We start from the raw sequence: 14,220 nt of genomic DNA on the forward strand, positions 1-14,220 counted from the left end.
GAAATGGAAAACAATAACCAAAGCCAACAGTGGGAAGTACCTCAGTAAAGACAGATGGAGGGGGAAAGCTAATCATGGTGAAACAAACGCAATTAAAAAAAAAAAAAAAACGAGATAAATAATCAAACATGGCTGGAAGTACAAACCATATATCAATAGTAACTCTAAACATTAATGGTTTAAACACTCCAATAAAGCGACATAGGCTGGTAACATGGATCAAAAAAACAAATCCAACAATATGCTGCCTCCAGGAGACTCACTTGACTGGAAAAGACATACACAGGCTGAAGGTGAAAGGTTGGGAAAAAATATATCACGCACACGGTCCTCGCAAGCAAGCAGGTGTGGCCATCCTCATATCGAATAAAATCGACTTCAAGACTAAGTTAATCCAAAGGGATAAGGAAGGACATTATATACTGTTAAAAGGAACCATTAAACAACAAGACATAACAATTATCAATATTTATGCACCAAATAATGGTGCTTCGAAGTTTATAAAACAAATTCTCCTCAAGTTCAAGAATCAAATAGACCACAACACAATAATTATGGGTGACTTCAACACACCTCTCTCACCATTGGACAGATCCTCCAAGCAAAAGTTGAATAAAGAAACTACAGACCTCAATACCACAATCATAACCTAGACTTAACTGACATATATAGAATATACCAACCATCATCGAATGGATATACTTTTTTCTCAGCAGCACATGGATCCTTCTCAAAAATAGACCATATATTATGCCATAGGGCAACCCTCAATAAATATAAAGGGGTGGAGATAATGCCATGCATTTTATCTGATCATAATGGTTTGAAACTGGAAATTAATGATAAAAGAAGGAAGGGAAAATCCAATATCACATGGAAAATGAACAATATGTTACTGAATGATCAAAGGGTTACAGAAGACATAAAGGAGGAAATCAAAAAATTCTTAGAGATAAATGAAAATTCAGACACAACCTATCGGAATCTATGGGACACAATGAAAGCAGTTTTAAGAGGGAAATTCATCGCCTGGAGGTCATTCCTCAAAAAAAGGAAAAACCAACAAATAAATGAGCTCACACTTCATCTCAAAGCCCTAGAAAAGGAAGAGCAAAACAATAGCAAATGCAGCAGAAGGCAAGAAATAATTAAAATCAGAGCAGAAATCAATGAAATTGAAACAAAAGAAACTATTGAAAAAATTAACAAAACTAAAAGTTGGTTCTTTGAAAAAATAATCAAGATTGACAAACCTTTAGCCACGCTAACGAAGAGAAGAAGAGAGAGAACTCAAATTACTAACATAAGGGATGAAAAAGGCAATATCACAACAGACGCCACAGAAATTAAGAAGACAATTAGAAATTATTTTGAAAACCTATATTCCAATAAAATAGAAGATAGTGAAGACATCCATAAATTTCTTAAGACATATGATTTGCCCAGACTGAGTCAGGAGGACACACACGATTTGAACAGACCAATATCAATGGATGAAATTGAAGAGGTAATCAAAAGACTACCAACCAAGAAAAGCCCAGGACCGGATGGGTATACAGTGGAGTTTTACAAGACCTTTAAAGAAGAATTAATACCAATACTTTTCAAGTTATTCCAGGAAATAGAAAAAGAGGGAGTTCTTCCAAATTCATTCTATGAGGCCAACATCACCCTGATTCCGAAACCAGACAAAGACACATCAAAGAAAGAAAACTACAGACCAATATCTCTGATGAACCTAGATGCAAAAATCCTCAATAAAATTCTGGCGAATCGGATACAAAGGCACATCAAAAAAATTGTGCACCATGATCAAGTAGGATTCATCCCTGGGATGCAGGGATGGTTCAATATACGGAAATCAATAAATGTTATTCACCATATCAATAGACTTAAAGATAAGAACCATATGATCATCTCGATAGACGCAGAAAAAGCATTCGACAAAGTACAGCATTCCTTTATGTTCAAAACATTAGAAAAACTAGTGATAACAGGAACTTACCTTGATATTGTAAAAGCTATCTCCGCTAAGCCCCAGGCTAGCATCATTCTGAACGGAGAAAAATTGAAGGCATTCCCCCTAAAATCAGGAACAAGACAGGGATGCCCTCTATCACCACTTCTATTCAATATAGTTCTCGAAACACTGGCCAGAGCAATTAGACAAACGAAAGAAATTAAAGGCATAAAAATTGGAAAGGAAGAACTTAAATTATCACTATTTGCAGATGACATGATTCTATACCTAGAAGACCCAAAAGGGTCTACAAAAAAACTACTAGAACTAATAAACGAATTCAGCAAAGTGGCAGGATATAAAATCAACAAGCACAAATCAAAGGCATTTCTGTATATCAGCAACAAAACCTCTGAAATGGAAATAAGGAAAACCAGTCCATTCACAATATCCTCAAAAAAAATAAAATACTTGGGAATCAACCTAACAAAAGAGGTAAAAGATTTATACAATGAAAACTACAGAACCGTAAAAAGAGAAGTAGAAGAAGATCTTAGAAAATGGAAAGATATACCCTGTTCATGGATAGGCAGAACTAACATCATCAAAATGGCGAAATTACCAAAAGTCCTCTATAGGTTTAATGCAATGCCAATCAAAATTCCAATGGCATTGCTTATAGAAATAGATGAAGCAATCATGAAATTCATATGGAAAAATAAAAGACCCAGAATAGCAAAAGCAATTCTAAGCAGGAAGTGTGAATCAGGTGGTATAGCAATACCAGATTTCAAACTATACTACAGAGCAATAGTAACAAAAACAGCATGGTACTGGTACCAAAACAGGCGGGTGGACCAATGGTACAGAATAGAGGATACAGAGACTAATCCACAAAGTTACAACTATCTTATATTCGATAAAGGGGCTAAAAGCATGCAATTGAGGAAGGATAGCATCTTCAACAAATGGTGTTGGGAAAACTGGAAATCCATATGCAACAAAATGAAACTGAATCCCCTCCTCTCACCATGCACAAAAATTAGCTCAAAATGGATCAAGGACCTTGATATCTATCAAATCAGAGACTCTGCGCCTGATAGAAGAAAAAGTTGGCTACGATCTACATATCTTGGGATCAGGCTCCAAATTCCTTAACAGGACACCCATAGCACAAGAGTTAATAGCAAGAATCAACAAATGGGACTTACTTAAACTAAAAAGTTTTTTCACAGCAAGAGAAACAATAAGAGAAGTAAATCGGGAGCCTACATCATGGGAACAAATTTTTACCCCTCACACTTCAGATAGAGCCTTAATATCCAGGGTTTACAAAGAACTCAAAAAATTAGACAATAAGACAACAAATAACCCAATCAACAAATGGGCCAAGGACCTGAACAGACACTTCTCAGAGGAGGACATACAATCAATCAACAAATACATGAAAAAATGCTCACCATCTCTAGCAGTCAGAGAAATGCAAATCAAAACTACCCTAAGATACCATCTCACTCCAGTAAGATTGGCAGCCATCAGGAAGTCAAACAATAACAAGTGCTGGAGAGGATGTGGGGAAAAGGGTACTCTTGTACATTGCTGGTGGGACTGCAAATTGGTTCAGCCAATTTGGAAAGCAGTATGGATATTCCTGGGAAAGCTGGGAATGGAACCACCATTTGACCCAGTTATTGCCCTTCTTGGTCTATTCCCTGAAGACCTTAAGAGAGCGTACTACAGGGATACTGCCACATCGATGTTCATAGCAGCACAATTCACAATAGCTAGACTGTGGAACCAACCCAGATGCCCTTCAATGGATGAATGGATTAAAAAAATGTGGCAGTTATACACCATGGAGTATTACGCAGCTCTAAAAAATGACAAATTCATGGAATTTGCAGGGAAATGGATGGCACTAGAGCAGATTATGCTTAGTGAAGCCAGCCAATCCCTAAAAAACAAATACCAAATGTCTTCTTTGATATAATGAGAGCAACTAAGAATAGAGAAGGGAGGAAGAGCAGGAAGAAAAGATTGACATTAAACAGAGGCACGAGATGGGAGGGAAAGAGAGAGAAAAGGGGAATTGCATGGAAATGGAAAGAGACCCTCATTATTATAAAAAACTACATAAAAGAGGTTGTGAGGGGAATTGGAAGAAAAATAAGGAGAGAAATGAATTACAGTAGATGGGATAGAAAGAGAAGATGGGGGGAGGGGGATAGTAGAGGATAGGAAAGGTAGCAGAATACAACAGTCACTAGTATGGCATTATGTAAAAATGTGAATGTGTAACAGATGTGATTCTGCAATCTGTATTTGGGGTAAAAATGGGAGTTCATAACTCACTTGAAACTAATGTTTGAAATATGATATGTCAAGAGCTTTGTAAGGTTTTGAACAACCAATAAAAAAAAATGTATGAAGGCCTAACTCAGCTGCCTGAGTACACCAGCATTAAGTGCCCACTATAATAATTTCTGCCCACATATACTCTGTGTAAGCACAACCCACGTCAAGATACAGAGTATGTACAGCAGCCCAGGAGCTTCTTCATGCACTACTCTGGCCTATAACCCCTTCACCAAAGGGTGGCCTCTATTAAATATCCAACAACACTGATCTGTTTATCTGATTTTAGATTTCATAGAAATAGAACTGTGCAGTATGTACTCTTTGTGTCAGATTGCTTTCCTGCAACATTACATCTGTGAAAGTCATCCATGCTTTAAATTCTTTTTTTCATAGCTGCACACATACTTTTTTATTTACAAAGAAAACAATTTACTCTGCATGTCCCTCAAAATATGCTGAAACTTAACTTAGGTGGTACCAGAGGTGGAGCCTTTTGGAAAGTGATTAAGTCACAAGAGCTTTGCCTTCATGAATGAATTAGTGCCTTATAGCAGAGCTACCAGAAACTAGCTTAGCCCCCTTTTTGCCCTTTCACCTTTTGCCAAAGGAGAACACAGTTTCGTATACTTCCACCACATGAGGATGCAGCCAGGAGGCCCTCACCAGACAGCAAATGAGGGCACCTTGATCTGGGATTTTCCAGTCTTCATAAATGTGAGAAATAAACTTTTGTTCTTTATAAAGTACCCAGTCTTGGGCACTTTGTTACAGCAGCACAAGTGAATTAAAACACACTTTTAAAGTATTGTGGAATTATATTTCCCAGTAAGAATAAGATTCATTCTCAATCAGCCACTTTTTTCAGCAATCCCTAATGATGAATGACATTATACAATATATAATATGGCATTACAGTTAAAAGTTGAAGAGAGGTTCCCCTTAATGTAGCAAGAGCAAGGAATGACAAGAAGCAAGTGTGAGAGAGGCTTTAAGTGCTAATAACATTCTGTTTCTTGATCTGGATGTGTTTAAATTGAAAATTTATTAACTTGCACACTTTAAGTGTGTACTTTTAAAATGTCTATTATATTTCAATAAAAGTTAAAAATATGACCTTGAAGAAACTAAAAACTAACTGATTCAACCAATGGTGAGTATATGATGTCAGCTTTATTAATATACCATTCTCACCAAGATGTTCTAATTAGACCATATGCACACAGTTCTTCCTGAGACAACCCTGGTCATACTGCTTTTCATTTATATGATTCTTTATTAATCTTGCCACTATAATCACTGAAAATTTACAGGTAAAAACATGAAGTTTTGAAAAGGTACAAATAAACAACTAAGAAGGTTGGGGAAAAGAATCTGGACTGGAGCTAAGTGTCAACAGCATGCTAGTCAACTGTAATGACCTCACCTAACCTTTACAACTCTCTGAAGAAAGGCAAGATAGTCCTAATTTTTCCAAAGAGGCAAAAAACTCAGAGATTTTAAACAAAATCCTGAGATCACACTATAACAAAGAGTTATAACCCAAATTCAAGTCTGATGCCAAGCCCCTTACTACTACTACCTACTATGAATTATAGGAAATGAATAAGTTTTCTGTACCTCAAGATATTTAAATCTATTTTTCAGAGTCTCAATAGTTCTTAAGCTTTCTTCATGTTGCTTTTCTTTAGCTGCCAAGAGGGACTTCAGCTTTTCTCTCTGAAAAGCAAGGAATAAATACAGAGTAAAATCACCCTGTGCATGAAATAGGAATTCCTTTGAGAACTGGAGTTAATGAATTCTCTAACCTGGTGGAATTAGTAGAATTAATAACATAAATATGCTAATAAATCATGCAATATATAAAAATATTATAAAAAATTCAAATCTCTGTTATTTAAATCTTAGTATGTTCATCCTTTATAATGTTTAGAATTTTTCATCATGTCATGATAAGTTCCACAGAAAACAATATTCAAAACAATTTTAAGTCACACATAGGTTTTTCTTTCCCTTTAAGCAATAACTAGAAATAGAATCTTGTTTTTCATCTCAATTTAGGACTTAAACTTTTACTACAATATTATCTTCAAATTTACAAAACACTTTATATGTTTAAAATAAAATTTAGCATCCTACCTCACTTTCCAGATCATCAGCAACCATTACTTCCTAAATTTAAGAAAAAGAAATGTATTTTAATTCTTGAAAGTTTATCCCAAAAGATAAGAGAGTGGCAAATATATTTTTAAAAGACTGGTAAATGCCTTTAAGATTGGAGACAAGGATGTGAGAAGAAAATGGTAAGTGCTACCATGTCTGCTGTAGTTCATTCTTCTTACCGACTTCAGAAGCACTTTTTTGATTCAAGTCAAAAGAAACTTCCCAAGTCCTATCTGCTCTTCCTCCTCATATCTTCTGCCTACAGCTGCTTCTTCAATCCCCTGGCCTCTACTATAGTTCAATCCTTTGCTATTATCATACACCTAAATTATTGATAATGGCCTTCTTTTTTGGTATGAGCTTCCTTATTGTAAAATGTCACATACACACAAATATAAGTCCATTTTCAATACTTTAAGTATTATTTAGAGGACAATAAAGTGAACATCTGTACCACTATCTTTCTATATTTATAGTAAAGGAATGTATATCTTCTATAATTCCAAAGTTCAGGATTAATTTTATATGCTAAATCAAAATTGCTAATTTATTTTTCTGTTAAAAGCTACTATGTCATGAGTTGTCCTATGGGAAGTTCTCATGGCAAGGAATGAGGACCCTTTAACAAGCATCACATCAGTCAGCTTCAGAGCAGATCCTTTAGCCCTTCAGATACTGCAGCTTGGTTGACTGCCTGACTTCAACCTGAGGGACCTGGAGCCAGAACCAACCCTGCTCTTAAAGCTTCTAAGTTTGAGGGTAACACATTACATGTGAATAAACACCTAATACACCTTGTGTATATGAAATTATCTTTATTTTATCCTCTTGTTTGATTGAGTATTTGACTGGCGATAGAATTTTAGCATGAAATTTATTTTCTTCAAAATTCTGAAGGTATCCTCTACTGTCTTCCCATTTTCAATGTTACAGTGAGATTCAGAGTCATTTTGATTTCTGATCCTTGAACATGCTACCTGACTCTTTTAGGGAGTGGGGGGAGACAGTTGTTGGTAGGATCTTCTTCGTCCTCAATTCTCTGAAGCTTCACAACAATTGCTAGTTCATCAACGGTGGGTCCTCTCTATGTGGAAAAGCATGTCTTTCATTTCTGGGAAATTTTCTTTAGTTACCTTTTTGATGATTTTCTCCTCTCTGCTATCTCTTTCTGGAACATCTATTACTCAGATGCTGGACTATGCTCGTCTGTTTTCCAATCTTTCTACTTTTTTCTAGTTGACAAGTCTTTATCTTTTTTCTATACTTGCAGGGCGTTTTCCCAGATTCACTTTTTTTTTTAATATCAGAATATTCCCCTTTTAGATGAGATATTTTCTTATGTCACTGAAAATATCAAGAGTAGTCAGTTTTAGGGTTTTGTTTTTTAAAACTTCCTTTCCTGCACAAACCATTTCTTACATTCTCCTGTGTGTTAAATCTCTACCTTCCACAGCTCATGGATATGCAGCACCTTGATTTTTGCTCGTGTTCAAAAGTGAAGACTTAAAGAGCTGACTGAAAGGTCTACACCTGTGTATGACTAAGGGTTGTACTGCAAGACAGTATGATGGGGCCAGCTAGGTAAGGAACCCTTCATTTCAGCATTTTAAAGAGTTTGCTCCTTGGGCTGGAAAGATTCCTTTGAGAAGACTTCCAATCTCCTGCTGGCTGTAACTCACTTACAGAGCAACAGGATCTTAGCACTAAGAATGCCAACCATTACTTAACCTCGTGTGTTTCTTACGGTGCACCCACCTTTGGCTACACTTGGTGTCCTCAGTTCAGATATTCTTCTATTGAGAAGAATAAAGAAGAGCAGTTAGAACTGAATGAAAAGAGTCAGGTATTTAGGAACCTGTTTTTTGTTTGTTTGTTTGTTTTTTAACAGAATTTTAACTACTCATTCAGCTTTCATTCCTAAATCCAGAGATAGCTGACACTACCAACTCCTAAGCTTTTTAGAGGTTATGAATTATAAATCATTCCACTTTCCCCACTGCTGGCCTTAGATTCAAATTTCTCAAGTCTAATAATTTATTGTTCATTAATCTGATTTCCAGATTCAATATTTTGTTACTATGATATGTTTCTATTATACCTGTCCTGAGAGATGCTTTTGAAATGTCCCTTAACTCTCCTTTCACTGGAGATGTGAATGGAAGAATGTGCATGTATTCTAATTGTTGCCTTAACTAAGAAGTTATCCCTACCAAAGTTAGTATTTAATTTTTATAATGAAAAATTAATCTTACCAACATAATTTATCAATTTCCGGACTCATCTGTGTTTCTTATATCCCACAACTTTCCTCTTACTTTATCTTTCTTGATGAAGAAGTACATTCTTTAACGATTATTTTATTGAAGGCCTACGTGTGGCAAATTCTCTTAGTCTTCAGAAATCTGAAAATGTCTTCACTCTGCCCTCATTCTTGAATGAGTGCTTGGAAACAAAAGTCTAGGCTGAAGCTCATTTTTGCTAGCATTTTGATGGTATTAATGGTTTTTCTTTTTGTCAATATAAATTACATTGTCTTTCCTTTTTAACCACTTTTAAGATCTTCTCTTTAAATCTAATGGTATATAGTTCTACAATGTAATATTTAGTTGTATCTATATTTTTGTTTCTTCTTGGTACTCAAAGTACACAATCACCTAGTTTCAATTCTTGAAAATTATCAATAATTATCTCCATTTTATTTTAATTTGACTTATCAATTTTTATGTATTTTTTATCTGTGTTCTACATCTGAATGCATACTTTACACTATCTATAAATCAAAACTCACTCTTTAAGTGTAACCAATCTTGAGTTTAGCCTGTCACAATTTTTATCTCAGTGACTATCCTCAGGGCAACTAAATCAATATAGTGGGGAGAGGCAGTAGGAAAGGGGACTCAGAGATGATTCTAAGGTTAGTGTAGATACCAAAACCAGTCAGTAGGGCTCTTAGAATAAAAAAAAAAGAAAGGAATGACTAATTTCCAGTTAAGATAGTGAATTTGCTTTGGGATACATTCCATTTTAGGAAAATCTAAAAGAGATAGAAATATATTAAAATAATGAGGAAAAATAGAACCAAAAGGACAGCTATCCCAATCATGGGCTTATTTCCCACTCTTAAAATAAAAATATCACACAAGATGGTACCTGTGACAAGTCATACACATGATAAAATATGCATTTAAAGAGTGAAATGATTATCCTGGATTTCATATTTTCTTTAAAAAATAATAGCTTATAGATATTTCTTGCATTTTCAACTTTTACACAATAGATAATATAGATCACTGTTTCTGTGACTTTGTTCATAATAGCACTCTCTGGAACATCCCTTTGTTCCTTCTTGCTTGCTACAAAATTCAGTCAAAATACCATCTTCTTGCAGGAAGTACCACCTTAGAAGCAGCAGCTCACAGCTCTCTCCTTTCTCCTCTGAATGTCCCTCACATGTCCTTACTTATCATCTGGGTTACATTACTTTATATTTTTACATTAGAAGCTTCAAGGAAAGGGTTTGGCCTCTAGTAAGATACAACTGTCCTCAGGACAATAACTTGATTTTACCTCCTTTAGCATTGTGACCTGAAGTGACAGGCAACTGGTAACAATATCTTATTGATAATTATAGGTACTAAAACAGTTTTTAGATTTTTAAAAATACTGTGCAGATTATTTACCTCATTCAACTGTAATTGTAAACCATTGACTTTATCCAATAGTATCCTTTGTTCTTGCTGAATTTTTCTCAACCGCTCTTTCAAATCTTCATTTTCAATCTCCAGATCCTTAAAAGAGAAAACAGATAAAAATTTTTATAAAATAAATTTAAAAAGCAGTTTGCTATAACAGATATACATATATATAAAACAGCTTTAAGTACAAATGATATAATTTCAATGACAATGTTACTCAAAATCTAAAAATGAGTAATAAAATTACTGTCCAATGATAATAAATACAAGTATATTAAAGAGAGTAACTAATCAATTTGATTTCAATAAATAAACAATAAAAGCAACACTTGGAAACAGAATATGGCAGAATATGCCACTTTAACTTTTGCTTAAGAATTCCCAAGTTGCTGGGTACAGTGGTGCACACCTGTAATCCTAGGAGTGCAGGAGGATTTCGAGTTCAAAGACAGCCTCAGGAACTTAGCAAGGCCCTAAGAAACTCAGTGAGACCCTCTCTCTAAATAAGACTTTTTTTAAAAAAAAACCTGGGAGTGGGGGGTGATGTGACTCAGTGGTTAAACTCCTCTGGGTTCAATCCCTGGTACAAAAAACCCCACAAAACTCCAAAGTTTATGAAGCATTCTAAAGCTTCTGTTAAACTAATCATTTCACGACTCTGATAAAATATGAAAGGTTCCTACTTAAGTCCACAGTCTACTTTCTCAACACTACCTAGAAACCCAAATAAAATGCTTTTATTATATTGAAAGCAGCTATTTAACTTATAATTTAATGATGTTCCAGTAATAAACTAAGTATGAGTTCTTTCCTCAACATAATCCACATAATAATTACTCTGGAAAACTTTGACCAACATAAAAAGGCACTGTGTAGTTAGTTTAACAAAATTATTTTTTTTTCATAAAAATAAAAAATTTTTAAAGTTTAGATTTTATTTTTTTATATTACCATTACTTTTATTACCGCAATTAATTTTACAACATGAACATAAATGTATGGTTTATAAAAGATATGAAAATCAAAAAGAGTTACATAAAATTGCTAAGTCATTTGATTTTCTAGTGTAATCAAAACAATGTATTCTATACTATACTTCTGTTATATACTTGAGTTACTTAATACAGACTCAAACACTCATAACAAAAGTCAATTTTTGAAGAAGAGTAAGAAAATATCCCAACCACAACAAACTTCCTTTCCTTTTCCCATTCATTTCACCTGTGTCTCTGTTCTCACTTACCCCATCCCACTATATACAACACTGAAATTCTTTTAAAAGTAAGATATTAATTTTTTTCTTTGTACCTGAATGTTTTGATGCTCCCTCTGATTTGACTTTATGTTTATTTCATCTTGCATGTGTGTCAAATTTCGCTTGGGTAAAACATTAAGAAAAAACAAATTAACAAGTATAAGAATATGGAACAGTAATATTTTCTTCAATAGTCAATACACCCAACCAGTGACTTTTAGTTCATTCAACATTAAATTTTACTGTGTATAACACAAGATGGCAGTATTTACACTTAAAAACCCCTAAATGGAAAGCATCTTTAAAGATAGAGGCTTTAAATAAATCAAAGTATAATTTAAAACACTACCAATTTTTAAAACTTATTAAGGATTTATTTTAGCTAAACTCACAAAATTTAAAAAGGAAAATTTTTTACTAGACACAATATGAATGTTGTGCTACAAAACATCATATACCACTTCATAGAAGAATTTAGTTTTTGAAAAATGGAGGGGAAGGGCTGGGGCTGGGGCTCAGCAGTACAGCGCTCGCCTAGCAAGCGCAAGACGCCGAGTTTGATCCTCAGCACCACATAAAAATAAATAAAATAAAGGTATTGTGTCCAACTACAACTAAAAAAAATTTTTTTTAAATGGAGAGGAAGAGGAAACCACATTAAGTTTGAAAGACAATATGGAAAGTATTCCTTTTCTGAGGACTGCTAAAACAAAGTATCAAGATGCGGTGTTAAGAAGAGACACTGACTTGGATATATAAAAGATCTCTAAATAACTCTGTTGGGTATATGTTCCATTTTTAAACACTTACAGCTTTGGAACTTTATTCCAGTTTAGAGATTTGCTTTAACAAAAACAGAGCACAATGATTAAGCAAGAGAACAAAAATAACCTCCTTTTTAAAAAATCCAATTGGTCTTTAAATCTGCATAATAACCAATTTAGAAACATCACTCTTAAAGTTAAAAAAAGACTGCTTTAATTCCTCTAGATAATTTTTCATGTTTTATATTACTTGTTTGTTTAATCAATTTATTCAACTACCATTATAATGAGTTCGGATCTAGAATTCGGGGACAGGTCCCTTTAAAAAGATATTCTGTAGCCACAATTTCCAAAATATGTTTCTAGTTTCATTCATCCTACTAGAGGACTGTTCCTCAAGAGGCATTTGACATTTATTAACAGCTCACTTCATCCTATCATTCTTATTTTTTTATTGTTTTTGAGACACGGGTCACTGTGTTGCCCAGACCAATCTCAGATTCTCGAAATCACTGTGTTGCCCAGACTCAGTCAATCCTCCTGCCTGGGACTACAGGTGCCCACTATGGCTTCCGGCTCATCATAGAGCCCTCATTCCTAGCCTTCCTCTCAGAATCCTCACCCATTTCCTCCACTCTTTAACCCACCCCGCTCAGACAAACTAAGTCAACTCCACCCACGAAGACCCAGCTTCCTGACAAGGCCTTCTTAGCAACAAGAAGAGAACGTTCCTTGCCCTTCCAGCTCCAAGAGGCAGTAACCCAGGCACAACTAATGGCTGATATAAGCCTTCCGCAAGCTGTTGGTCTTCAGAAGACATATTTGAAGTCTTTACCACCCCAAGTTCTTCTTAACACAGCACCTGGTTATTTTACCACTCTCTCCTTCTGCCCCCTCCATCATGTACACAGCACTTCTGCCAACCTGAGCTTCTACTGTCCCACAGGTGGGCGAAACACACTCCCTCATCAAGGGTTGGAACTTGCCTCCCCCTCAGCCTGTGAACTTCTCTGGAGCCCCCACTCTCTCCATCTTCATCCTTTAATACTGTTTCCTTCGTAGCATCTGCTCTGATGCAATTGGTCATTTGTTTATTGTTTTTCTCTCTCAATAACCTGGTAGCTGCATGGGGGCAACAACTTGGCACCTGGCAATATCCTGACACTTAGAACAGTGACTGGCACACTGTAGGTGTTTGTTGAACAAACAACTAAGTCTTCCTTTTACAACTATATTACAGGTTTCTTGATAATAGGGACTGCATGGCTTGTACAAAAACAGATCCTATTTATAGTAGATAGTCTATAAGGATATTCAATAAATACTGGAAACAGGAATTAGGAGTCATTACTCTTACTGCTCCTAGTAGAAAATTAACTTCTTGTATTCACTCAGAAATCCTTATAGTACTGAGCAGAGTACTATTCCCATGTAAATATTCAATAATTCTTTATTTTAAATATCTGTACATTTCAGAACTCATTTTTCTCTTCTGTAGGATGGCTGGTATAAACACAAGAGAATACTTTTTATCTCACTCGACTCCTACTTAAATTATCTGAGAAACAGGGAGAAGGTTGATGAAAAAGAAAGTATCAACAGACATGACCCATGTATGAACATGTTACTTCATTCTGATGGATTGAAAAGGAGAACAAGCTTTAATACAGCTTTCAGATTGAGGTGAGAGGTAGAGATAATGGTGCAGAATGATGAATAGAATTGCTCAGAAGGTACCTGATTACTTTTTCTTCAGGATTTGGAAGTGCCCAGGTTCCTCTCACTAGAGAAAAGCTGAAAGCCTGGAAGGGAACAGCCAGCAGAAGAGGAAAGCTGCCTACACTAGCTCTGCAGCCAGAGTGCTGTCAACCACCCCACTTCAACTCAAAAAGATGAGAGGAAAACACAAGACATTTACTCAAACCAGGACATAAAACCAGGGTTAAACTGTGATTTGTTAAGTGGTTAGTATAAAGTATGAATTGTTCCATGTGCTATTTTTTAAAGTCATCAATTGAGTATACATAG

General features: G+C 35.2%; 1 protein-coding gene across 5 annotated transcripts in view; it reads right to left on the bottom strand.

Moving 5' to 3' along the window:
- Window positions 1–14,220, bottom strand: part of Uaca (uveal autoantigen with coiled-coil domains and ankyrin repeats) — a 105,783-nt gene that overhangs the window by 17,830 nt on the left and 73,733 nt on the right. For all 5 annotated transcript variants that reach the window (XM_026387844.2, XM_026387848.2, XM_026387846.2 and 2 more), the window contains exons 10-13: window positions 11,482–11,550; window positions 10,159–10,266; window positions 6,455–6,487; window positions 5,936–6,034 (exon numbers count right to left, since the gene is read on the bottom strand). In XM_026387844.2, the coding sequence (XP_026243629.2) occupies window positions 5,936–6,034; window positions 6,455–6,487; window positions 10,159–10,266; window positions 11,482–11,550 (309 nt within the window). The remainder of the gene's footprint in view (window positions 1–5,935; window positions 6,035–6,454; window positions 6,488–10,158; window positions 10,267–11,481; window positions 11,551–14,220) is intronic.

Source organism: Urocitellus parryii, chromosome 6, assembly GCF_045843805.1.
Source record: "Urocitellus parryii isolate mUroPar1 chromosome 6, mUroPar1.hap1, whole genome shotgun sequence".
NCBI lineage: Eukaryota > Metazoa > Chordata > Mammalia > Rodentia > Sciuridae > Urocitellus > Urocitellus parryii.